Source organism: Pterocles gutturalis, unplaced genomic scaffold (assembly GCF_000699245.1).
Source record: "Pterocles gutturalis isolate BGI_N339 unplaced genomic scaffold, ASM69924v1 scaffold26203, whole genome shotgun sequence".
In the NCBI taxonomy this organism is placed as follows: Eukaryota; Metazoa; Chordata; class Aves; order Pterocliformes; family Pteroclidae; genus Pterocles; species Pterocles gutturalis.
The window spans coordinates 9,122-36,897 of NW_010126385.1; the positions used below are offsets into that span (position 1 = coordinate 9,122).

At 40.3% G+C, this 27,776-nt stretch overlaps 1 protein-coding gene across 1 annotated transcript; it reads left to right on the forward strand.

Moving 5' to 3' along the window:
• Positions 1-483: 483 nt before the first annotated feature.
• On the forward strand, positions 484-27,776 carry MEI4 (meiosis-specific 4 homolog (S. cerevisiae); the record flags this gene model as incomplete). The annotated part of the gene is made up of 4 exons (XM_010078982.1): positions 484-732; positions 12,462-13,021; positions 26,702-26,833; positions 27,759-27,776. Coding segments are annotated over 4 exons (959 nt in total), but the record flags the coding sequence as incomplete, so codon positions are not given.

Genomic DNA, 27,776 nt, shown 5'->3' on the forward strand with positions numbered 1-27,776 from the left:
TTTGGTACAATTTCAGGAACTTGTATGTGTTGTGTTTAAGCTAAGTATAAATAACCCCCTATGCGTTCTTCAGTCGTGGGCTTAGGATGTTTTAGGGTGGGATCAGGGTTTTTTTTCAGGTTAGTATTTTTAGTGTTTTCATCTTTGTTTTAGTGGAGATAACATTTGCATTTAAAATTTTGCTAGGATAAGCCTATTTGAAGTGCTTGCTATTTCTACAATTATTCTCAAACACTGCCTGAATTTTATTGTTATAGCTGGAGTGCAGCTCAGGTATGCTTTATTCTCACATTGTGCACAGATGCTTACATTTCTCCTCTTTTCCTTGATGATTTAGGAATGAACTAGAAATAAAATAATTGGTTGAAATAAAATAATTGGTCTTACTGTTAAACAGTTTTCAGAGCCAAGAAAATACTTGCATAATTTCCTTAATGGAGTCATAGTGACTTTTTGTTTTGTTTTGTTTTTCTAATGTAATAGAAGTCAAAGGCAGAAGAGAAAATCAAGTTTGGTATTTGAAAATATCAAAGCTAGCATTGGCTTTTGCAATCATCCGTGCAAAACCACCAGGGAAGAGTTGCAAAGAATACACTGAGCACCTTGCCAGAACTGTATCCGAACAAGATTTTGGTTGGAAATCGAAAGTTGCAGTGCTGGAAGCTGAAGTTCTTCGATTACGTCAGGAACTTCTTTTGAACAAGATCTGTCCAAGATTCCACTTGGAAAGTGGTAAGTTTCTGAAATAATTTCTAACTATGTTGCAGTAGCAAGGAAACAAACAGCTTTCATCTTGCATGTACCATTTCTTGTACAAGATACAAGATACAAGATACCTAGATACAAGAGTCTTCAGCTTTCTGGTTTTCCCAGAGCTCTGAAGTAGTAGAACAGTTAATTCATTTGTCATGGGGTTGTGTTTGAGAATTTGATGCTTACTCAGAACTTACATTTTTAACCCCCAGAATCAGTATGTATCATATGGAATAATTCCAGACAAAATTGTCAGTACAAAATCTTACTCTATAACCTCAGAGATACTAGTTTCTAAGACTATTGATGTAATCTGCTTACATTTGGACCATGTCTTAAAGACATATTGCATATTTTTTTACCACTTTAAAGATGCTTAAAATCAGAATCTCCCTGATAAAGAGTACCTCCCCGTCTCTCCTGTAGGCCCCTTTTAAGTACTCAAAATCAAAATATATAGCTAGTTGCTTTATGACTTGAGACTTTTAGAAGGTACCGTGCTAGAAAACTTGATGAGGCTTTACTGGAATGCATTTGTACTGGAACGGTAGCTTTATTGCCTTGTGAAAAGATTTCTGGATTCTAACTCTGACTGAGAGGGGGGGATGTATTAGACTCTAGAATAGTTTGTGGTTTTTTTTGTAATAGACCTTTCTTTCTAGAGAAGTGATTTAACTATTCATACTTGGTGATTGTTTGTGTCTCTGCTCTCTGCAACCTGTTCCAAACATGAAGTTTATTTAAGAGAAAAAGTAACTTTCAAGCTGCTGTTTGAAACAGGTGTCTTAACACTGTGAAGAACTGATTGCATATGATGTATGTGATTAGGAGAGATTTATTAACATCTAATGTCTGGAGAGGGTATTCTGATTGTGGATTAAGCAGAACATGGCAAATGCTAGAAACAAAATCAGTTAATCTGCAACTTCCAAGTCTAACTTCTTAGTTGGCCTTCCGGGCTGCAAGCGCACACTGCTGGGTCATGTCCAGCTTCTTGTCCACCAGGACCCCCATGTCCTTCTCTGCAGGGCTGCTCTCAAGGAGTTCTTCTCCCAGTCTATATAAGTACCTGGGATTTCCCCGGCCCAAGTGCAACACCTTACACTTGGCCTTGTTGAACCTCATTAGGTTCTCATGGGCCCACTTCTCCAGCCTGTCCAGGTCTCTCTGGATGGCATCCCTTCTCTCTGTTGTATTGACTGTACCACTCAGCTTGGTGTTTTCTGCAAATTTGCTGATGGTGCACTCGATTCCCTCATCTATATCGTTGATAAAGATGTTGAAGAGCACCAGTCCCAAGACAGACCCTTGAGGGACACCACTGGTGACTGGCCTCCACTCAGACGTAGACCCATTGAACACCACCTTTTGGCTGCAACCTGCCAACCAATTCTTTATCCATTGAACAGTCCATCGTTCAAATCCATACCTCTCCAATTTAGAGAGAAGGATGTGGTGAGGGACCATGTCAAAGGCTTTGCACGAGTCCAGGTAAATTACATCCATCACCCTCCCTTTGTCCACCGACACTGTAACTCCATCATAGAAGGCCACCAGATTGTTCAGGCAAGATCTGCTTTTGGTGAAGCCGTGCTGGCTGTCTCGGATCACCTCTTGGTCTCATGCGTGCCTTAACATGGCTTCAAGGAGGATCTGCTCCATGATCTTCCCAGGCACAGAGGTGAGGCTCACCGGACTGTAGTTCCCCAGGTCTTCTTTTCTCCCTTTCTTAAAAATGGCAGTAATGTTTCCCTTTTTCCAGTCACTGGGGACTTCACATGACAGCCATGGTTTTTCAAATATGACAGAGAGTGGCTTGGCAACCACATCAGCCATCTTTCAGAACCCTGGGATGCATATCATCTGGCCCTATAGACTTTTATACATTGAGTGATATGAGGCGGTCTTGGACTTGTTCTGCTGTTCCCGTGGGAGGGATTCCGCTCCTCTCACCCTCACCTAGAGCTTCAGGGTCCTGACAGATATGGGAAGCCTGACTGCCAGTGAAGACTGAGGCAAAGCACTTATTCAGTACCTCAGCTTTTTCCATGTCTGAGGAAGCCAGTTCTCCTTTCTCATTTATCAGAGGGGGAACACTCTCCTTGGCCTGTCTCCTCCTGCCTATGTACCTCTAGAACCCCTTCTTGTTACTTTTCACGTCCCTTGCCAAGTTCATCTCCATCTGTGCCTTGGCTTTCCTGATCCCATCTCTGCACATCCGGACAATGCCCCTGTATTCTTCCCAGGCTATACAACCCCGCTTCCACTTCTGGTACATTTCCGTCTTTTCCTTCAGTGTGAGCTGCAGGTCCTTGCTCAGCCATGCCGGTGGCCTGCCTCCTCTGCTCTATTTCTTCTGTTGGTGGATGGAGAGCTCTTGTGTGTTCTTAAAGAGCTGCCAGCTCTGTCCTGTTCCTATGCCCTTAAGGCCAGTTTCCCAGGGGATCCCATCCAGTAATTCCATGAACAGCTGGAATTTTGCTCTCCTGAAGTTCAGGGTCCTGACTCTGCTTTTTGCCAGGCCCATATTCCTCAACATCACAAACTCCACCAGGGCATGGTCACTACAGCCCAGGCTGTCCCCGATCTTAACCTCTCTAATGCTCTCCTCTGCATTGGTGGCTACTATAGATCCATGAAGCATTGTTAGGGTTTGTTGTTGATGTTATATTGCTCAAGTTTGCTATCTAATATCACACCAGAGAAGTTCTCTTTAGGGCTGAGGATAACTGGGCTTGTTCATAGGGCCAGGTAATCTGTAGATGTCACGGATCCTTTTCATCCTCACTTGTTTCTCCAGCTGCGTTTTTGGAGTTGGTGTTCTGCTTAAAACAATGCAACCTCTTAAAAGAATTCAAACTTTCAGCTTTTCTTTGACTTTCTTATGTTCTGCTTAACAACTCTATAGATGCAAGAATACCAGGGTTTCACAAAATCCACCACTGGAAGATCTCCTGCAGTAAGGATCAGATACTACATGTGTGTCTGCCGCTGCCTTTTGGGAGCTGAAGAGTCCTTCAGCCAAGGTTAGCTTTGCAGCTGTATCTTCCCTGTTCTGCATTCTGAATATGAGAGCTTTCCTCTCCTACCCACTGTTTGTAATAATGATAGTAGGTCTTTCAGAGGCTTCAGGAATGATCAGAGACTGCCCATGTTTTATTTCCCTGATGTGAGAAATTTGTGAGCTCTTTGAAGCTGTTATGCCTTTTTTCTGTCTCCATATAAAGTTGCACACAGTATGGATGCACAAGAACATAAAGGAGAAAGAACAGAGTATCCATTTTTAAAGATATGTTGTCTAAATTATTTTTGTCCCACATGACTTGTTCTTTGTCCTCAGAGGCTCTAAAAAAGTTTGGGGTTCCTCGATAAGGAGAAGAGCATGCTTTGCTGCAGGTAGACTGGTAGTACGGGTTGTTACAGTTTGCTGTGGTGTATATTCACTGACTGTGCTGTGTCGGGAAGTTCCTTATTTGTCTTTCACACAGAAGGACATTGGTATTCCTCTGACATGGTGGTGCTTTTGGCTGTACATCAGCCATCCAAGGAAAAGAAGAAGCAAATCTTTTTGTAATTGTCTGTTCATTATTTTTCACCTTGGCAGTATTGTCCTGACAACAGTGCTTATGGGTAGAAAAAAAATAATCAAATTTCATATTAATCAGTTTCTTGCCTTTCTTTGATTCAGATTGAAATTTCACAGAAAAGAGAAGAGAAACTTGTTGGTGTTATTCCAAGAATAAGAATGTAAAATATTTGAGCATTTTGTTGTCACTTTACTTTGGAGCTACCTAAAAAGACAAAGGGTCTTATAAAGCGTTGATGAATTGATAGATTCATGGATTGAAGCACCTGTCCTCTACAGACACATTCCTTAGCTGTTATCAGCTCATCAAATCAACAATCATATTGTTTCTTGGCAGCCTCTGTTAAAGAGATCTGAAAAGTCTGCAGCTGTTACTCCGACCTAAGAAGGCATAAATGCCAAACTGTACCCTTTTTGGCCAAGCGTGTATTTTAGGAATGACAGTTTGGAGGATGGATGTTTATTGCCTTGGTTGCTTCAGGCTGATACTCTTGAAGGGTTCCAAATCAGTTATCCAGCATATATTTTTAGCAAAATCGAGTATTGAGTATGTATGGAGTATGTATTCTCTCTGTCTTAGCTTCAGCTTCGACCTTGGTTCATATGATTCCCTTCTGATGGAGTGGATAGGAATTTACTGAACTGCTTGCTCCTCTAATTAAAAAAAAAAAAAAAAAAAGGGAACTTCTTCCCCCCATTTTTTTTTTTTTTAGAATTAGGTTGTTCTTCCTTTTATAGCTCATTTACAGTAGCACTTCATCTGCCATGCCCCGAAGTCCCGAAGTCCCCTCCTGTGTTCTTCGCCGCCACAGCAGCACATGGCTGCCAGCCCACCCTACCCTAGTGTGCCCGTGTGTTCAGGGAAGTGTTGAACTCTGACTCGGAGCGGAATTACCATGAATGTCTGATTTCTAACTGTGTCCTGAGGCTGTGTTTGACTTTTCAGGATACTGTCGCCTAAATTCAGCTTCCTCTGTCCAGACATTTGAAGCAACTTGTGTCTCTTTAGGGAGTAAGAGCCAGGGACAAAGACTTTTGTATCTCCTGCTTCCCTCCTTAACTTGGTGTGTTTCTTGAGGCATTGAATTGTACATGTGGAAAAAGGGAGCAATTTCGTTTGTAGACTAGTATGAATGAAGACACTTCTGTCTCCTTTCTTCCTGCTGGAAGCTCAGACTTGCTGAAAAAGCAGAAGCATATAGAATTGTAACCAACCAGCTCATCAACTGAAGTAAAACTGATGATAAATTATACACAACTCCAGTTTGCCATCAGCCTTGTTTTGGGACACAGAATCCAGCAACCTCTTCCCTTTCTGCTTCCCTGTAAGTCATGGCTTGGGTGTTTCGTGCTCAGCAGAGAGAGGCAGAAACTTGGGGTGCTCAGCTTAAAGCCCCAGCATTTCCTCACTAGGCAAAGAAGGGATGAGAGAAGTCCTGCTTTGATGAGAGCAGGAAGAGTAATAGCCAGTCAAAATCTTCTCTGAATAATTTGATTTCAAACCTCTGAAAGAGCAAAACTGTCCGCCGTGACTTAAATAACTTAACTTGTGATGTTTCCTCTGCCTGCTTACATTAAAAGGAGCAGTGGGAGAACATAATTGAGAATAGATTTTTTTCAAAGAGAAACCAATCAGATGAATTCAGAAAGATCAGACCAAAACATATGCAGATTCCTCAGTGAATATATTATCTGCAGCCTCATAAAGGAATCTTTCTCATTAGTGGAGGGAGCAGCAGTCCAAATCAGACTGAATAATAATGATAAAAACATATTAGTCTATTAGGAGAAATTACTTCCCTCCCCAGAAAGAAGATGAAATGATGTGAAATGTTCACAGCTGCCCTGAATAGCACTTAGCAAAGATTTTAGTTCCTATGGCATGGTGGTAAGGTGGAGGAATATAGACTAGAATTTCCAAGCTATCATGGTATGTTTATGTCAAAGCTATTTCTTCAGGTGAGTATGTTTGAGTAAGTTGGTATTACCAATTGCTGTGTCCCATCACCTCCTCCCCAGCCCCCCGGTATTTAGCAGGAAGCAAGGAATGCAAACGAACGACAGTTGCAGAGGAATTGTTGGCCTCTGAGGGGTATCTTTGGCTTCTTTCTTTCCTAGCTTCCTTTTTCCAAGGTGAGAGGATTTTCCATTGGGCAGTAGTCAACACTTAGTTTGATGTCACCATGGAAAACAGATCTGATTATTTTTGTCTGGTGCTTAGGGATGTAATGTCTCTGCATAAAGAGATTCTTCCTCCCTCTGCACTCTCTGTACAGATCCATCAGGGCAGCCCAGTCTAAGTGTCATCTCAGCATTTTCTCTAAGGCATGATGGTGTCAGACAGAGAGTAGTTCAAAAATAAACTGTCATTTGACATCTTAAGTGCACTAGTGTACTCCCATGCTTCTACCAGTGGTACTAATGCAAGTAGGCAGCATCGCCAGTTATATCTTACAACCTAAAAAGTATTTTTTCAGGAGGGGAGCAGGGAGTTGAGAACAGATAGATGACAAAAATGAAATAAAAATTTGTTTAGCACAGATTTATGGGAATATGGCTCTTGGAATATGATGATGAGATAAATCTGTTCCTGATAATTGTAGTGACACAATGGGGAACTTTATGAAAGCTGAGGCCTTTTCAGGATAATTGAATAAGTTAATTTGCAATCTGGAAGAAGCACCAGCTGGAGTGTAATGATTCATTGAAATCTCGGAGTACTGCTTCTTCCATGGCTAACAGGTCTGTTTTGGTTGTGGAAACTTTCTCCCTTTGAAAGCAGATGCTGTCTGTCTTATCAGATGGCATTGCTACAGCTGTTGGAAGTACATCCTTGGGGCAGAGGGACCCAAGAAGCATCCTTTGCAGGTTTCTGTAAAAAGAACCCATTCTGAGTCAGAAAGAACCCAATTGCCCCAGCAAGAGAAAGGCTTTGTTGTTATTTTATAAATTCCCTGTATAGATCAAGTTCCTGGTAAGATGCATAGTGATTTTTAGGAATGAGGTTCATAAAATAAGTGGGATTCATAATTCAGTATAGAGTCATTTCCTTTCTTCTGGGTAACAGCATGATAGTTTGGGGGTAAACTGCGGATGGCAATTAGGATCCTCTTGCCTGTACGTCTACTGTGGGGAGCTAAGGATCGGTCAGATTTTTCTCTGGAAGTACAGAATCACAGGAAGGTTGAGGTTGGAAGGGACCACTGGAGGATGTCTTGTTCAATTCCCTTGTCAAGCAGAGCCACCTGGAGCCAATTGTGCAGGACCATTCCAGACAGCTTCTGAGTGTCTGTAAGAATAGATTCTTCAACGCCTTTGGCCAACTGTAACCTAACTCGAACTTATATTTGTTAATCAAGCAGATCTTTGTGGGCTTCTGCATATATAAACAAAAAAAGCCAAATATTTATAGCATGTTGTATTCAAGGAAAGAGCTGTTTATAGGAGTGCGTATCCTGGCTGATTTCTTAGGGGGTCCACCTCATTTCAGCCTTCAGCTCATCACAGTTGCACCCAGATGATTGCTGGCTGTGCTGGCTGATAGTACTTGGCTCTTTGCGAAGCTCAGTTTGTTTGACAATGCGAAGCATATTTAATACGACCCAATACTTCCAGTTCAGTATTGCCAGTTCTGACCAGTAGTCTTCATAGGCAATATTAATTCACTTAATAGCTTGAAATACCCCCTGTCTAGCTTCGAAGTCAAATTGCAGTCATCTCATTGAGGTGGTCACTGCTGTATAGCCCGTGTTAGATCTTTTGTTGTGAAAGCTGTTTGATGAGCATTAACTGACCCTAATCTGTATGTTTGTCACCTGATTATCGATCCTTCCATATCTTTACTGCAAATATTCTTTGTTTGTCTTGAACTACAAAAGATTTGTGCTGTCTTCTACAGAAATCCCCTAAAAATGAATGTTTATATCCTCAAAATCCTTCTCAGTTCTTACTGAATTCTAAATGTTTAGATCCTTTGTGAAAGCAAAATCCCTAACAAATTGAAGTATATGCTTCTAAACCTTCCGAGAAGCATTTAAATCCTTCCATTGAACAATTAAGTAAGGAATTTCAGATACTCAGTCCTATATTCATTTCTGTGAAATTATTCCTAAGTGGGACAAAGTATGTCAGCATGAAGTACCTTGACTTGAAACAGAAGAGCTTTTTTTTCTCTAAGCTGGTTATAAAAGACCCCATGAAAATGCAGAAGCAAAGTGTGGGATACACAGCTTCTAAAATTTCTTCATTTGGAGAATCCTGGAAGCTTTTTATTATTTTTCCATTATTATATCAAAATGTTCAAATATATCTACAGAAGCTTGGCTTGGTTGCAGATCAGGGCAACAGTAGTGTGCGAAACACATCGGAGTTCATTAGGGAGAAGAGAGAGTTGTTTTTTCTCAACTAGACAGCTTGGCTAGTAATGAAAACAGCAGAACAGAGAAAGGCTTACACAGGGAGGAAAGGTAAAGAAAACAGTTAATATGTGCAAGGAAAGTTTTTTTTAAGAAGAAAATTAATTTCATTCATTGTTCATGGAAAGTGCACTGGTAACAAACCAATCAATGAAGATTAAATGAAGAATAACAGTCCTGAAAAATGCCGAAGTGGAGAAGTGAACACAATTGGAAAAAACGTGAATAATTTCACATATGTTTTCATTTCCTTTTAGAAGTTATTGATGGAATACCTACTTGGAAAGCAGAATGCGGTATCATCAAAGAAGTTTCTAAGATTGTCTCCTTTTAATTGTCTTTTATTTTTTACTTTAGAAGTGGAACTGATCCTATCAATTGTAACTGAGTTTTAAGAGAGCTTTACATGTCTAATGTCGTTGTTTTTGATTTTCAAGTGATAATCCATGCATGTGCTCACAGAGTGAAAATATATAAACAATGCCTAATGCTTGAAATTGAAGGCATTTTTTCCTTCCAGAATTCAAATAATCACTTCACTTGGTTTCTTACATCTGCCACCTTCAAGCCCGTTTTCTTTTCTACAATCCCTGCTGGTGGTGGAACTGCAGGTATCTTAATCTTTTCAAAAGGCTCGAAGGCTGTTTTATGATTCCACAGCAGTTTCATCACTTGGGGATGCTTCTGCAGTTTTTAAATTTTGAACTACATATAGCGTGTGGCCTTCCTCCTTCAAACAGTGTCCAGTCTGCGGCAGTAGTGCAGGTGTCTGAGAAAGCATCTTCCACCATGCGAGCTCCTGCCACATGGAGATGTTGCTTCTCTTCCCCCGCTTTGTGTAGGACCAGGAGCTGAGTCCTTCCCTTGCCTCTTCCCAGCTCTGAGAATCCTTATGACCATACTGCTGGCAACAGGTTCCTGGGAGACAAAAGGTGAAGCAACTGGGTCTTTCTCCTCCCTTTCTTGTCCCTGAGCTGAGTCCTTGTGTCTGTATTAAGGTGGCTCTTCAGAAGTGACAGAACTCATTTAGGAGATGGGGTGGACTATGGTGTTTGGAGAGCTCTGCCTCCTCAGGACTGGCATGAAGACCCCACCCCACACTCTCATCATAAGACTGATTGGCATCTCACTACCCTGATGAAAGCCTCAGTGATGCAGAACGCACATGTGAGTACTCCCGTTTTGCAGAAATGCCTACAGACCTTGCTTACATGCTGTACGCAGTGTGCAAGTCCCTCCCTTGTCCCTTGAGCGACTGCTGGCTTTCGGGCATCCACTCTCTGCGGTGTGGATCCATGTAGAGGGATGTCGGTTCTTCAGCCTTTGCACCCCGAGGCTGTTCTTCTGACCGTATCTTGCTTTGTTTGCTGAGCGCATAGTTCTGATTTCCAGCTCAAGCTCTTCATTTGTGAGCTGAAGTCCTAAATAGGAATTAAGGGTTTAAATCCTATATCTGATGTGACATATTTAGGGAGGCTGTAAAATTGCTTGTGAGCAGATATTTCATTACCTAGATAAAGGCATTGTAAAATTTTGTGGTTAGTTTATCATGTGCACTAAATTTTCATATTTCTTGTTCCAGTACATTTACAGTCAAATGTTCTTGAAATTACTGCTTAAAAATGATTGTTAGTGTGAGACAGTATTCATGCTGTTCCTGTCTGGTTTTTTTTTTTTGTGCTTGATAACCACATGGTATGAACATCAAGACTGCTTTCTGATTTAAATAGTAGGTAAATACAGTGATTTGTTTGCCTTCTTTCAAGAAATAAATGATAAGCTGTTTCTAGATGTTCTGAGGGAAATAATGAGCGTTTCCTGGTGGGTACTTTATTTATTTTTTTAAAAGATAACTTCCCCCTCCTCCTCAAATGACTAGAACATATAAATGACTGAAAAAAAAAAAAAGCATTTTGTGTTATTCGTTGAAGTGGAGGTATGCTGCTATTGGGGAATTACTGTAACAGGGTTTTCTGGAAGCTCATCATGGGAGAGGAGTTTGATATCTCAGTGAGTAGGAACCTAAGCATAAATGCAACACAGTCTGCTTCTAATAGGAGTGTTTCATTTAATACACCGCCTGTTTTATTTGGGGACAGTCCTAAGTTTGGTTCTTATGAGTATTTCTGTATTATTCTTTTCTTCACTTTTTCTTCTCTTCTCCTTTTTTCCACCTCTGCTCTTTTTTTTTCCCCTTCAACAAGAGAATCAGTGAACATACATGTGTTTTTTTCACATGTAGTTCTTGCTTCACTTCTTGCTCCTGGTGTTACATCTTCGTGAGCAATTTTCATGTTGCCCCATGGGTTAAGAACAGGAGCAAAATATCCACATAGTGAAACTCACAATAGCTGGATTGTCTAGAAGGGCTTATTTTCCTTAAATAGCACCAAAAACAACTTTCAGGTTTTTTTTCCTCTGGAATGTCATTTGCTCAAAACCCTAGGGAGAGAAGGCATGAAAGATTGATGCATGTTTTTGTCAGTCAGACCATGGGAAATGTGCTTTGCTGCTTTGCTTGTTTCCCAGGTTTGAGTGCGCAGGGCATTTGGGAGCAGTGTTAATATATAAAATGCTGGGCTGGCCTTCCAAGCCTTCCTTTTCCTGCCTCCTGGAAATGTCAGCTGGTTTCCCTGCACTTAGCCCTTTCCTTGTGAGTCGTTTGGTACCAATTCTGTCCAATTTGGAGTGTGTCTGAATGTTAAAGGCATGACACACTCTACAATAAATAAATAACCAAACCAGGTTCCCAGTTTTAACCTGAGCAGTAGTCCCCTCATTGGATGATCTGGTGATTTCAGAGCCTGAAGTGATGGTCAGGATTCAATTTGAAAGTATATATTTAATAAAGTCTATATAAACTTTTTTGAGTATTGTTTTATTAGTGTACAGAATACTGTAGATTGCTGCCTAGTGATGTTTTCTGTGTTAAAAATGCCTTTTTTTAACTAACCATGATATAGAACATTTATTTCCTGGCAAGCCAAACCATCTATAAAATCTTTTAATTCATTTAAGAATACAAACACAGAGAAGTATGGTATTGCTTTGGATCCTTGTGGAAAAGAATAATTACCTTCTGTAATGTGGTTCGTGTGTCTTTGAAGAAGATGGTATGAGATAGGTGGTGACTGGAGAAATATTTTTATTTTGGATGCTTTGCTTTGTTAGATAATAAAAAACTCAAGCGTCATGTTCTGTTCAGCTTTGACTCTGTTAGAAGTCCTTACCTGACCTGGGGAGAAAGAGTACCTGTGAAGGGGAATGTCTTATTTGATGCACTTACAGTAACAGACAGACCTTCACTGTCTTTTACAAGCAGCCTGAGTTCTTAAGAATGAAAGTAGTGAAAAAGTTTGGGGGGCCCAGAAATTTATGTGCATTTCCTTCACTGGGAATTAATGGGAGTATAGATGTCCACTTAAATTATATATGTGAAAACTTAAAACCATCAGAAATTATAAACTTAAAATTACAGAGCATAAAACAACTTGTTCACAAATAGACACTACCTTCTGAAAATTTTGATTTTAATTTAAAAACGTCATCTTCCACAGCTGAATTCTAGTCATGGGAAGCTCTTGGGGAGCAAACATGCGTATGGGTTACGTGATTTTTGTGTGGCAGTTAAAGGAGGGATATATGATGCTTTCTATAAGCGTGTATTTAAGCATTGCACAAATGTAACATTCACATTTGTGTTTCAGGAAAACCTGATGACTCAGCTGAAACTCTTCTAGATCAGGAATGCAGAAACCCTATGACTTACTCAAGCCAGCTGGAAGACTCTGGATGTGATGTCTCTAATGACTATGGATTTGATTCTTTAGGCGTAGCTTCTGATTTTCACAAACCTGAGCACAATGTCGACAGTTCTAAATGTTGGTTGGAAAGAATACCTCCACTGGATCTTTGCTGTACTAGCAAGGAGGGATCTCTGACTGCTCCAGTGCAGTTTTTGCAATGTCTTCTTGAAATCAGAAAACTGTCAGAAGGAGGAATTCTTCAAGCAGACTTTGCAGAGCTTGAGAATGATTCTTTCACCATATGCGATTCAGTGTCTCAGCTGCTTGATGGACTGACTGTTTTTTACAACAGTCCTAAATTTTCAGTTTCGAATTTTCTTACTGACGCAGTTAGTGTTTTGATCAGTTTAATAACAGATACTAAATTATCTAATTGTGTTTTGAAGAAGTGTTTCAAGAAGCTGGAAGAATTTAAGAAAAATCTAATTCAGATTATTTTAAGAAACAGCAGTGTCAACAGGGTAAGTGTAAAACGTCTTCCATCTTTCCTACACCATTTCAGTGTACTGTAATATTCTCCTGTTTTTATGCACTTTTAAAAATAGTAGTTTGTCCTACTATGCTTTGAAGAGTGGTTCTCAGTGTTTTTTGGGATTGTTCTTTTTGTGGTATGGACAATAAATGCTCTAAAGAATTTGAAAAAGTTCCTGCTCATGCATGCAAGTTCTTCTAGTCTATTCCTGAGAACAGGACTTTTAAAAAAATGTTAAAAAGGCAGATTAAAACAACTTTATAGAAAAAATGAGAGAAAACCCACACTTTCTCTTGCTATATGAAGCTATATTGTAGATATTCACAAAGTAATTACAATACAACTTTTTAATTCTGTTTTTGTGCACCTAGATTAAATAGGTTGGTTTGCTTCAGGAGATCTGTCACCCTCTAGACGTTTGCAAATTTATGTTTTAAAACCAGATGAGCAAATGAGTGTAGAATTCAGAAACGGCATGTCCCCGGCACAAACAGCAAATGGGACTGCATTGTGTTTTGTCTGTGTTCATCATTCCGCATTGTTCCACGCGTCATCTTATTAGTTTCCTCATTCAACTGCAATATCCCCAGTCTGTCTTCACAGACGTGATACTTTGTTTTTAATTAGAGGTGTCCCTGGCCAGCGTTTTGAGAGGATGTGAGCACACATACAATTTGTGTGGGGTCAGGAATGGAGTCATGCAGGTGTGACTCCTTTTATTTTTTTGTGTGATTGCAGGATACAGAACAAAGAAAACTTGAGCAAGAATTCATTAAGGACTTCTTCATAGTTGATGATGTCCAGTGTTTAAACCTTTTCCCTTCCTCTACCTGAATGGGAAGTTAATAAATAATTTAAATAATATTAATTATAGGAGAGCAACCAAGAGGTTATCCTGAGAGGGATTACTTGTTGATTGGAGGAATCTGACAAAGTTTAAGTGAGAGGTGTCAAGTTTTAAATGAGAGAAAATATCCTGAGAGATCAGGGATGTGTCAAGCCTGCAGAGTGCTTTTCTAAATCCTTCAGGAAGGGTGGAGTATGTCCACAGAATTTGCAAGAGGCATCTTATCTCTGAATAACTTCACTGAAGCAGATGGCTTTTTATGAGATGTTTTATATCTTGCTTCCACCAAAATATTGACTTAACAGTTATTCCTATCGACAGCTATTACTTCAATCAAGCAGATTGAGTTTAAAAATTGTATAAACCAATTATTAAAGGATAATCATTGTCGTTTCTAGGGAAAAAGGGAAACTGTTGTGTGTAGCAAATGCCATGTTTATATTTATTGAAAAATCCTTTTTAGAGGTTTGGTTTTCTTTAAACTGAATTGGATATGGAAATAAATATGTAGAATTCAGAATTAATTCTGGGAATTGTATAACTAATTCTTCATGTGCTGTGTAGCAGGTATCTCCAAGGGACACTTTATGCTTCAGTTTTAGTCATTACTGTTTACTCAAGTGGTGATTGAAATATCAAGATTATAGGTTTAAAAAGAAATTGCCATTAATTACAAGGCTGTCATCTGGAAAGAGAACTATGTGAATTTTGTTTCCAGGAGGATGCTGAAATCTCTCCAGTATAAAACCAAGAAGAATTTTGTTGTATCTAACCTTCCTAACTGTCAAAAAGCATTTGTACAGATGGCCACCAGTGCAGCTATAGTATTTGACACAACCTTCCCTTTGCCATCCTCACCTATAAAACTGTCAGGAGCTGTCAAGGAGGACAAAGGGCTGTAAGAAACACCTTCAGAAAGTGAAGAAAGAGAGAAATGGCTGTGGATTGTGCTTAACGCCTCATTGTAGTTTAATGCCTCGTCTTCAAAAGCAATCCCAGCATTTTACAGTGCAAATTAAATAACTTAAAAAACTTTTGAGAAGTGGAAAAGAGATAATTATCTCTGCATTAGGTATAAAGGAAGAAAAAAAGCAGCAGAATTACTTGCTGTAGCTGTTGAGTCCTATTGTTTGAGATGTTTCTAATTATAAAGAACTGCAAGCTGTAGGAACCAGCAAATATATGTACTGGGAGCTTTTCTGCCTGCATTCAGTAGCCTGAAGCTGTGCACTTTGGATAGAAGTTTTGACCTGAAACTTCAAATTGATATATCAAAAGGAAAAAAAATAATCTATCATTTAAGGTATGAGAGGTAAAATAAAATATGTTACTTAAAATATAAAGCCATTTAAACCAAAGAACTACAAATAAAAGTAGCCTCCTGAATTTCCTTTTTTAATTTTTCTCTTCTCCTTCCATGTGCTCAGAAGTTTGCACACAGCTACAGACACACTTTTGTGTGTTTGGTTTTGGGGGTTTTTTTTCCATCTTTTGAGAAGAAGCCTTCTGGAAGTTTCCAGAAGGAGCCTCAAGTCACGGCTGCAAAGCGTGAAGCATGAATGCTCTGAGGTTAAATCATCTGCTCAAAGGCCTGCGTCTGCCTCTGCACCTTCTGCTGGCGGGTTCTTGCACTCCCGTGTGGCTGCCACGGTAAAGCCTGTGAGGATCCTGTGTTTAATTCTGGTACACATAAGCTGTTGCTCTCATGTTGCAAAATCTGTGATAGATTTTTGGATAGAATCTACGGAGCAAGCACTTTGCTTGTCACCAATTTTTGACCCATCAGCACTGAGACTCTTGGGGTGTTGCTGTTGGTGTGCTGTCTTTTGATGTGCAAATTGTTCATTAGAGTCACTCCGGTGTCAGCAGAACCACTGCCCTGTTTATGCAGGTTCCTTGCAAGTCCTGCTTTCAAGCAGACAGAAGTGTATTATTAGAAAACTCTGTGCCGTTGTGTTCAGTTCGAGGAGCCGCTGGCTCTACTTTTCAAATGGACTGTTCTCTACTACCTGACAAATCATGGGAAAATATTTCCCCAGGGGAACTTCTGTAGGAGCTATGATATGTAATTACAGCTCCAGTGGAATAGAAACATTGTCTCTTATTCAGAAAGGAAGCACAGGAACATTTTTGTCCTTAATGTACCCATTTGGGATTTGATAACAGCTGTCTCCATCCACCTCCACAGGGACATAACGACCGCGCATCTCTCCTGCTCCTCCCTGGCACTGAGCTGTGCCTGTTCCTTTGAGGTTTGTCTGTTGTCCAGGGTGTGTTGGAACAAGGGATCACGGGGTCACAGTGTTAGTGGACGAGGAAAGAGCAACTGCCATCATCTACTTGGGCTTGTGCAAAGCATCTGACATTGTCCCAAATGACAGCCTCCTCTCTAAATTGGAGAGACATGGATTTGACCGATGGCCCACTCGGTGGATGGTTGCACACAGAGTTGTGGTCAATGGCTTGATGTTCAAGTGGAGATGGGTGATGAGTGGCGTTCCTCAGGGGTCGGTACTGGGACCAGTGTTCTTTAATATTTGTTGGAGACATGGACAGTGGGATGGAGTGCACCCTCAGCAGATTTGCCAATGACACCAAGCTGTGTGGTGCGGTGACACGCTGGAGGGAAGGGATGCCATCCAGAGGGATCTGGACAGGCTGGAGAGGTGGGCCCATGCAAACCTCATGGAATTTAACAAGGCCAAGTGCAAGGTCCTGCACGTGGGTCGAGGCAATCCCAAGCACAGATACAGGCTGGGAGGAGAATGGATAGAGAGCAGCTCTGAGGAGAAGGACTTGGGGGTGTTGGTGGATGAGAAGCTGAACATGAGCCGGCAGTGTGCACTGGAGCCCAGAAACCAACCGTGTCCTGGGGGCATCAAAAGAAGCATCAGCAGCAGGTCGAAGGAGGTGATTCTCCCCCTCTGCTCTGCTCTCGTGAGACCCCACCTGGAGTGCTGTGTTCAGATGTGGGGAACAGAGAAGGACAACATAAGAAAGACGTGGGCCTGTTGGAGCAAGTCCAGAGGAGGCCACGAAGATGGTCAGAGGCTGGAGCACCTCCCCTGTGAGGACAGGCTGAGAGAGTTGGGGTTGTTCAGCCTGGAGAAGAGAAGGCTCCGGGGAGACCTTAGAGCAGCTTCCAGTGCTGAAAGGGGGCTACAGGAGAGATGGGGAGGGACTCTGCATCAGGGGGTGTAGGGAGAGGACAAGGGGGAATGGATTTAAGCTGAAAGAGGGGAGATTTGGGTTAGATATTATAACAGAAATAAAAGATACTTCATCCATGTGCTATTTGTATCTCTTGTGTGTAAAACTTCAAAACAATTACTGTTAAGGAATTCAGAGTCTTGTTTGTTACTTCTGACACAGCATAAAAATATTTTTATGTCTGGCTTCTTTCAGTGTAGTTCAGCTTGTATTTGTACGGCCAAGTACAGTCCCAGAGTGCTGCGTTACAAAGGATTTGTGTGATGTTGTCCCTAGTGGTGTGGCACTGATTTATCAGCGTTGTTGACAGAAGTTCAGTTCACTGGTTGTATTTCTTTTAGGTGCAGCTGATAATGATGATGGTAACTGATGATGGATAATGCATCAGTGATGTGCCAGAAGATCCTGGCCCTCACCTTGGGTCATGTACTGAGGTCTCTGTCTGTTTCTTGTTTTAAGGAGTTGAAAGACAATGGTACGGTGCCTTATGTATCCTAAAGTCGAGCTGTGTAGGGCTCTCAGAAAAAACTGCTTTCCAGTGCCTTGTTGTTGTTCAACAAGCACCTCATCCATCTGCCCCTCCTTACTCCTCTTTCAAACAAGTCCCAGAGGGCAAGGGATGTGTTTCAGTGGGCTGTTGTTTGCTTCTTCTTATGCTATGTTTAAAACATCAATACTGACTTGGAAGATGCTGTCCAGAGTCATGAATTGCCTGCTCCATTCAAACAAAGCAAAAAAAAAAAAAAAAACAAAAAAAAAATTATGTGCTGTTTCCTTCCTTTTTTTTTTTTTAACCCTTATCCCCTTTGGCAATTGGCTATGCTACCTTTAGAGCAGTTGTTTGGAAGTTATTTTGTATTAACACTATCGGAATGGATACTGGACATGGACATAGTCTGTAGGAATTCTTCCTATCCTGTTTGGGACTTTACTGCCTGTTCTCATTTTTCTCTCTCCTATCTTCCCTCTAAAAGTCATTATACAGAATATTGCAAATGCTCAAATATTAATGTTGATATATTTAGCAGAAAAGCAAATGCAAGAATTCTGAGTAGTAGTTTAATGCCTTTACTGGAGGTTTGTATGAGAAAGGATTCACAATTCTTCATGAAAATAACAAGTTGAAATATAGCGGTGAAAAGCAGGAAGAGAGAAATGTTTGACTCTCATTGGCAATTACATAATGAAATGTGTGGAAATGTGCTTGTGTCACTGAAACAGTGCACATGAATCAGAACTGTGGGTTTGAATCTTTTCTCATCTAGGATACAATTTGTATGATTCATTAATGATTGAAATCACCTGGTAGAGCATAATCATAAACTTACTCTGGTGGGTTTAATTCATGCAACACTGTTTAATACACGCTCCAGCACGTCGTGGGTGACAATAATTCCCCCAGCCACATGCAGGTTGCAGTAACTTTGTCAGCAACTGCCAGTTGGACAGTACTTAACTCATCAGTTTACAAGAATCTTGCCTGCTCAGGGACAAATAAGTTTTAAAAATTGGGTGGTTCCCAAGTGTAAAACTAGTGGGCTTCAGTTTTGCTAAATTAACGGAGTCCCAGGAGGAATATCGTGGCTCCTGAGATACGGTGCGTTTCTACTGGCCAAGGAATTGTGCTTATATAGGGGAAGAACGGTTCATTCGTATGAATGGTAGAATGTGTTGCCAGGATTTTATGGTCTAGTAAGAGCCCATGTTTGAATCTCTTGATTGTTGGATTAAATTTTCTCAGCAATCTGTTGTCCTGTGTGGAGAGCGATTTAAGTCAAATGGTAATCAGAAGCCATTGTCTTGTAAATCGCTGCAGTTCAAAGCAATCACCAAGCTGCCTGACTCTCATTTACTTCCTAAAGTGGATCATAGGAGTAACTAGACAGGAATGAATGAAAGAAAATTTTATCTGCCCCTTAGGCTTTTGTCCATGTTCCCTCTTCAGCCAGCTTCAGCTGATATACTAAAGCCACAATTATTGAAGAGTTCCAGGATGAAGTTAGAAGGATGTTTTTTTACCCTCAGGGCAAAAAGTTGTAGTCATGGTTTCCAAACTGCCTGTAGTGCTCTTTTGTCAGGACCATCTCTTTTCCTAATAACAAATACTGTCGTTGACTGTTTTTATCCAAGTAATTAACTAGTATTCAGGGTAGTACAGATTATTTCTACTAGGAGGAGGAAAAAGGGATGGAACAGACCTTTGCTGTTCTCTTGATTTCCAGATTAAACGTATGGGGGCCCTTAAAGCAAGGATACAGGAAGTTCTTGGGTTTCGTAATATGGTAGGAAATATATATCAAAAGCTGTTTGTTTGTTTCTTTCCTCTGTCCTCAGTCTCTCTCCACCGAATGCTTTCTGTCAAAGCTCCCTTAGCTTTCTGTAGCGTTGCATCAGCCGTGTCGTTTTGCCTCGTTAGCATCTCTGTGATATTTGCAGCTGGGACCGTGCTGAACAGCAACCTCGAAGCCCATCCCTCAGTCCTTCACTTATCGTGCCTGTGTAAAAGCATTTGAATTCTATCTAGGCCTTGTTTTTATTATTCTAGCCATGTTATTAAACAACAGGACCTAAAGTTGTTCGGTTGTTTTGGTCTCGGGGGTACCATAGCAGGTGGTTATTCAGAAGGGTGAAATGACCGCCTTAGGTTCATCACGGCATCACTTACCCCAGCTCTTCGCTTCCATTCTGCTCGCTTCCAGATGGAGGTCTGGGGGTGTTCCTGCTGTAAGGATTATCTTTGTCCTCGTGGAAAAGTACAGGTTGTTGCTTTTTGTTTGTTTGTGGGAAAATTACCTCTTATATCATCTAGTTTTTGAAGGTGGCTGTGTATCCCAAGGTGGTTTTGGTGGTAGTCCTCAACCACTGCTTAAAATGTGCACACATAGTTTCATAATCAGAATCTTAGGGTTTCTGTCTTCTTTTGCCTGCTTACTAATGAACCTTTTCTCATAGCTTTAATTCCTTATGCTTCTCTAGGAGATATTTTTGTGTGCCCAAGTACGGTGTGTGTGCCCAAATACAGTGTGTGTTTGTGTTAGGGCCATGGGATGGAAATGGAAAGGAAGCTCTCTGGAGCCTGTTATCTACGGCCAGTTGCACAGGAAGTTGAGTATTCCTTGCCTGACTTTTTAGTGCTAAGTCTACAGCCCTAAACAAGGTACTTCTGTTCTTCCTCGGTATGCATGCCAGATACTTGGCATTTTTAAGTGGTATTGCAAATTATGGGCAGAGGGAAGAAGAGTGAAGGATTGTGAAATAAACACCTGAAATCCATTTTTATTTGCAGGGACTGTCTGTAAATCTTAGACACTTAAATGAGACATTGATTTACATCCCTGAATTTCTTTAAGAATAACCAGCTCACTCAGTTTAAAAACCTAAAAGCTAAAGAATACCTGTTTTCTGTAATCTAACCAGCGGGTTTTTCTAGCAGTGCTCATTAAAAATTTGAATCCGTAACTCTTCTGCTCTGAGTGAGCTCACACTTGGTGTTTAGTGTCTTCTGCATCCGTTAACATTCTTTGTAAAACCAACCCTGTTTACAGACGTGAGATTTCATAGCTTTTATCTTTCTGTTCTTCAAGAAAGCATTTGTTATGGAACTCATACTAGAAAAAAATAGTAATGAAACAGAAGAATATTTTCTTCAGTGCTTTAATCTTTTGTAATGGGATTTGTCTCTCATTTCTCCTCCAGCTGACTTGGCTTTCTGTAGCCTGTGGACAGGAGCGAGCAGATGCATTCATTACTGCCTGTTCACTAGGGAACTGGTGGTGGGTTGGATAAAAGCATATATGGAGCCAGAGGGACCCTGCTGATCAGTGAATCAGAGAAGGACTTTTAGGCAGCCATGAAGAAATAAACCTAAGGAAGAAATTTTCAATCCATGAATGGAAAAATATTGCCTTCACACTCCCATTCTGAGGTACAACCTTCGTGGTCAGCAGAGGTGGCTGGGAGGAGTCCCTGTAGTACACCTCCTTGGAGACCTTCCCTCCTCACTCCCCAAAGTCAACAAAGGAGTACTTAAGCCAGCAGGTTGCACATTTCTTTAAGCGAGTTCCATGATATCTACTGCTGGCATTTCTGGCTTTTCCAGCATCATTTACCAAAGTGTTCTGGCTTTCGGAATATTTAGTAGCCTGACTGCAGGTTATTTGTTTTTCTGTCTCTCTCCTCTGCACAGCATGCCGGTGCTGTATTACAATAATTCTTTCCCAGATATTGAAATATCTTAGTTTAATTTTAATTATTTTTTGCCTTTTCTAATATTTTCTTTAAAAAATAAAAAATTGTTCATCCCTTTTGCATTTTAGCTTGGTTTTCTTAAAAAATTTTGGTGCATGCAGTCAAATATGTTGCAAATACACCTGCCTCTATTGTATGTCACACTGTCTGTCAGAATGTTTTTCAGCTAAAACTCTGCAAAAAAAGTACAGAAATACTGTAACACAAAAAGCAGCTTGCAGCAGTAAAGCTAACTGATGGTCCTAGCAGAGAACATCAGGTTTATGAGAGTGGAGAGAAGGATGAACAAGATTATGAAGAGGTAACAGCAGAGCAAGGGTTTGAGATGAGGTTTACCAAGCAGACCATTGGGATGATATGTATCAAATCCCAAGACTTGAAGATAGGAGAAACAGTGCAGCATAAACAGGAGTAGAGATAAATTACAACCATCAAATGAACTAAGGAAGCAACATGACAGTAAGATAAGACATACTAATGCTCTCTGTATAAAAGTAAAGCTTTTCAGTTGACATTGATGAGTTATGAGTGGAAATCACATTGGACTAAATGGGCAAAGGGCAAGGGTGATGTGGATTCAAAGGCAAAAATAGTTTTGTTTTGAACACCTTACGGTTTGAGGATACCTGTAATAATTATTTGCCGTAGGCCTGTATTCCCAAATCTGCCAGTCCCTTGGGGAAGAGAGCTGTTATTTGGCATGAAAGCTGTAAAGGAGTGAAACAGAAACTAAAGTGCAGTTTTCATAGTTGCAAGGTGTAGTGAATCATGCAAGGCTCATAGGAGTGTGCTGTTAGTTTTGCTCATCAAGTCTTTTCCTCTACTACCAACTTTTGAAACTGATAGCCAGTTTGAAATCACCTGGAAAGAACTGGAAGGTGGTAAGGACCGAGCAGCAACCACGCACCACCATGCGCCACGTGGTCGCTCCCTGCCTCCCACCTTTCCCCTTCCCGGTAAGATGGGGGAAAGAATAAAAAAAAAAAGGTGGAACCTCGTGAGTTGAGGTAATGACAGATTTTTAATAATACAACACAAGAAATAGAGAAGATAATAGTAAAGAGGATTATAGAATGACACACAATGGAAAGACGCTCGCCACACAGAAGCCCTCACCCTCTCCCAGCTAGCCTCCCCTTATATCCGGGGCATGACGGCAGCACGGTATGGAATATCTCTCTGGCTATGGCCACCTCCTGGCTTCTGTGAAAACTAACCCTATCCCAGCTGAACCCAGGACAGAACGTCAAAAATACCCTCCAACAGGCTTTAGAAATTGGTGGCCAGGTGGAAAGAGACCAGATTAGTGTGCTTGAGACAAGCAGAACATGGATGTTTTATATGATTTTGACAACAGCCAGGTTGACAGTCCACACATTCTTCTCAGCTGCTGGCACAGCATTGCTCACTCTTCCTCTGTATCCCGAAGGACATGGGAAGAGAGCAGAAACCAGGATGTGGGAGGAGGGTTAGGGACACAGGATGCAGCTCCTGACCAGTGAACCAGGCTCCATTATTTTCTTGTTTTTGATTTAATGTTTTTTACAATCTAATTTGCTGACTGCTTTTACCTGAGAGTCCCTGAAGAGCGTAGGTTTTATTTCATCTATACCATTAAACAATCCCAAGGGATTAAAGGCTTTCAGTTCCTTTTTGAACACTTGATAAATTTGAGAGCTGAAAGTATGCTTTTATTTTTAATGAAACTGCATACTATTTGAACTATTATCAGTTGGAATGTTTCTGGAGTTTAATTAGCAATGCGTCAGTGTTGCTGTGAAACATAAAATCTTAGTTTTGTTTGCCATTTGCAGATGTATTGCTTATATGTTATAAATTTATTCTGTGTGCATTTAATGCATACAGTCTGAGAGCATTATTTTAGCTTTAATTCTTGGTTGTCTTCTTTTTTACTTATAATATACTAAGAGATCCACCAAAATGCAATATTAAATCCATACTCTTGTATAAATCAGTTAACAGGTGGGATTTTTCAGTGGCATCAATACCCATATCGTGAGGACCCTAATTACCGTTGTTGCAAAATTTGTATTTACTTCCTTTAGTAGAGGCTCAGGCTTTAAAATTTGAAGATCTCCTGTTATCTATTTGTCGTGGTTTCACCCAGTTAGCAGCAGCAAATACCATGCAGCCACTTGCTCACCCTCCCCCCCTCCTAGGAATGGGGGAGAGCATTGAAGGAGTAAAGGGAAAAGAGACTTGTGGATTGAAATAAAAACAATTTAAAATACAATAAAGCTGAAAATAATAGTGCTAATAATAGTAATGATAGTAGTAATATATACAAATGAGTGATACACAGTGCAGCTGCTCACCACCCAATGACCAGGCCCCAGCCTGTTGCTGGCTAACTATCCTGGAGCAGGGAGAGTCCTGAAACCACAGTCCCAGAAAAGAGAGTCCCAAAAGTGAGCGAGCTGACCTGGGCTAGTGGGAGGTGTCCCTGTCCGTGCCAGGGGGGTTGGAACTAGGTGATCTCTAAGGTCCTTTCCAGCCCTAACCAATCTATGATTCTATGACGTGCATGAGATGGAATATACCGTTGGGCAATTTGGGTCTCAACCCCAAACCTAAGGTCAAATCCTAAGCCAGTAATTGGGGCTGTGCTCCCTCCCAGCTTCTCCTGCCCCTGCAGACCCTGGCACAGCAGAGAAGCTGGAAAGTCCTTGACTGTCCTGGCAACAAATATAAACATCAGTGTGTGATCAGCCTTCTTCTCGGCACAAATCGAAAACATAACCTCTTGCTAGCTAATGTGAAGAAATTTAACTCTGTCCCAGCTGAAACCAAGACACTAGTCCTACAACATTCCACATGGAAAATGTTAACTCTTGGCCAACCAGAAAAGATACGGAAATTTTGTAAAAGATCCTGTTTCAGTTCCTTCTCAGCTGCTAGCATTAATAACTCCAGAAAAAAAAAAAGTTTGTTGTTTCACTGTCTGTCTAAAAATCTTGTAAGCAAATGTAAGAGCTTGAAAAAGAACAGTCATCATGTTTGTGTGTAAATATATACAGTTAGTGTCTTCTTTGGGAGAGGTAGCATGGAAAAACTCCTCTGGATGATCTAGCTCGCTTGCTTGCCAAAGGCGAATTAGCAAACTCTGAAAACTTAGAACTATAAAATATGTGTCCATCCTTAATTTATAAAAAATAAGTAAAAATGAGTGGGGTCTTTAGTGAACAAATGTGCTGGTTTGTAGCATTGCTTAAACCTCGAGTAATGGTTTGAAGCAGCTGTGTACCCTTTTGGAACGTGGGTGCTGTCAAGGCAGAACTATCCGGGTGTTGCAAACTTTGTTTCTGTCGTACAGTCTGAATAGATACTGGGGAAGATCTTTCAAAACTGGAAATGTCTAGATGATTTTTAGGAAGAGGAGTCATCGTTTTGTTTGGAAGGGTGTCCATGTCCAGTACATGGAAGTCTGATTCTAACTCGTGTATCTTCAAAGCACACATAGGTGCGTGCATTATATCATCCTTCCATCTCATTGTCATTGTTCAGAAACCTGCTTTTGTCTCACCTTCATCCGCATTTCATCTTAGTAGAATCTTTGGTGTATACGTTTCTGAACGATACTCATCTCGCAGATTTCCAAAGCTATATGTGTACAATTTATGAATTCTCTTTAATATGAGGAGATTACGTAGAAAGATTTGTATCTCTGGCTGCACATTTTATTCTGAACACAAGACTTGGCTGTCTTTTACAGTTTTCTTTTTATATTTGTGTTGGGATTACGTGCTAAAGTGAGATGATTAGCAGGAAAGATTTATTAAAGTTTCACTGTTAGGACTGTGAATAGGAGGTTGTCTGATAGTGGGCAGGTGATAGCCAAGCTGATCAGACTCCTCCGCTGTAAGAGGCTGGGCAATAGGCGCTGCATCGGCTGGCGGGGGGCACTTTGACCGTCTGATCAGGCAGACAAGCAGTAACCGTAAATGGGAAGCTGCTGCATTAACGTTTTTTACAGCAGAAGTTTTCAGTCCACCTCACTCTTGGCTTACCTAGCCCAAAATTTTGTCAGTAACGATTTTATGGGAGGCAGTGTTGCAAACAGTGGCAAAGTCAAGGTCGATGGTGCTCACTGCTTTCCCCTCACCCAGCCAGCCAGTCATCGTTGCAGAGGGCCAGCAGGTTGGTTACGTGTGCTTTCACCTTAATGAACCCGTGCTGATGACAACTGGATCACCTTCCTGCCTTTCGTGCATTTGGAAATGATTTCCAGGAAGATTCATCCTATGCAAACTTGTCAATGGTGGGCAAGTATTTTTATTCATGTATGTGTGCGTGTATATACACGTACGAGCTGGCTGGAGGAATAAGCTAGGTTGTTGATAGGATGCAGTGGTGTGCTTTTGAGCGGTTAAAATATGATACTTATTTTTTAGAAATACAAATCTGGGTCAGAGAATCATTTTATCAGTCAAAAAATACTCATTTATAAAGAGATACTGAATATGAATGTTGTAGGGGTATACATTTATATAAAAATATAAATTGTAGTAATAATATTTAAGGTGTATTACTTTTTTATTTGAAAGAACTCCAATGCATTTAGATATGGAAATGAGGATTTCTTCTAGCAGTGTTTTATGAAATGATGTCATGTTTACTTTGTAGAGCGGTGTATTTCAATACATCATAGCTACACATTTCCATTTTGGGTAGCAAAGAAAACCGTTTTAATTTTTTTAATAGAAAGACTATGGAAAAAAAAAATTACTAACATAATTCTCATGTAAGTTCACATCAGTCCTCCTGTGGTTCAGGAGAAATGCCTTGCTTGCACCTTGTTAAACAACATCATGAAAGTGAATTGTTTGAATTTGAAAATGTAGTGGATTTTCTACCAGTTAGCATTTAATCAAATTTACTCCTGATAACTCTGTTGACAGAAAGCTCCAGTATAACTCTTAGCTTGCTCGTGTATTTCAATTTCAAAGAATTTGTTTGTTCATTTGTCTACATGTGACAAACAGCATTACTGTGTGTGCAGGGTAGTCACCCACTTTCTGTGACAGCAGATGGACACGATGACAGCTAATGCTGCCAAGCTGCCTCCTGGGGAATCCCCACTTTTGGAAGAGGTTGTGCATATGACAGTTTCCTGTAGTACTCATCTTTTGAGAAGGGAAAGTTTCTAGGTAATGGATGTGATTTTCTCATAAATCTCATATGTATGTACCTAGTAGAGTTTTTAACTCTCTAAAATTTTGAATTTTACTTTTTTTCTTTAAAAATTTTAATATGTAAATCCTATTTCTATTTAAGGAAATTGTTGGGGGTAAAAAAGATGGAGATGTATTTTAGAAGGTGAAATTTACTGTTCTTTCTCTTTAGTTCCAGGCACTGCATGCTGTATCACAGACGCTGGTTTTGCTAGGAAGGAACCACATACTAAAAAATTCTTTAATATCTCTTCTGCTGTCAGAAGTCCGTCAGTTTGCTGAGCAGTTGTTGCAAGGTCACCAGGTACTGTCATCTTTTCTTTTGGAGAAGGGCCAAAGAGTGGTATTGGGGAGTGTTTTTTCTGTATCTGTTTGCTTCATAAAATGTAATAAATGGGTCGTTCCATAGAATATACAGGTTTAAGAACACAGAAAATGCTAACAGCTAACTTTAACATCAAATTCCAAAAAAGAGATGTAAAGTAAAAGAACATGTCCTTAGGAACAAAAGTAAAATTATTAGACTGTGTGTGTTTTAAGATCATGCTATATCATTTGGAAAATACTTGACTTCATTAGTTAGAACAATTATTGCAATGTGGAAGTTGTTGGCTATGAAGGGAATACAACTTAGGTGTGCAGCTGGACCCACAAAGAATTACGTCTGTCTCTAGCTCGTGTAAAACTGGAAAGAAAGGTGCATTGTTTTATTTCAGAATTAGATTTAATGTTTCACATTATAGTATTGATTTTCATGATGCAACAGTTATCCAACAATTACAAATTTATCTAATTCGTTACAGTGAGTAGGAGGGGAAGAGCAGAATAGACTGGGGATAATATTTTTGGTAAAATTTATTCTTAGGTCAGCTTTTTTCCAGTAACCTATAGAGTTTAAAAAAAAAAAAGAGAGACAGTAAGTGGATGTTCCTTTAACAACTGGAGAAGAGATGTATGAAATAAATTGGGTTTTCATAGATTTTTCGTGTATTTGTGTGTGGTGATATGTATTTAATGAAAACTCTTCAGTTTCACTTGGGATGATGACTGATCGTACACTGTCCTAGAAGGGTCAATAAAAAGAAAGCATGAGCTTTTTATTTGGTGGCAAATGAAGTTCTTGATATGTGTAAAAACCATTCATATTAGGTATATTTAGTGCTGGTCCAGTTTAACAAAGGTTTTAATTGCTGCTCAAGCAATCTTAACTTTCTTCTTTTCCTCTCTAGGATGTGATATGGGAGTAA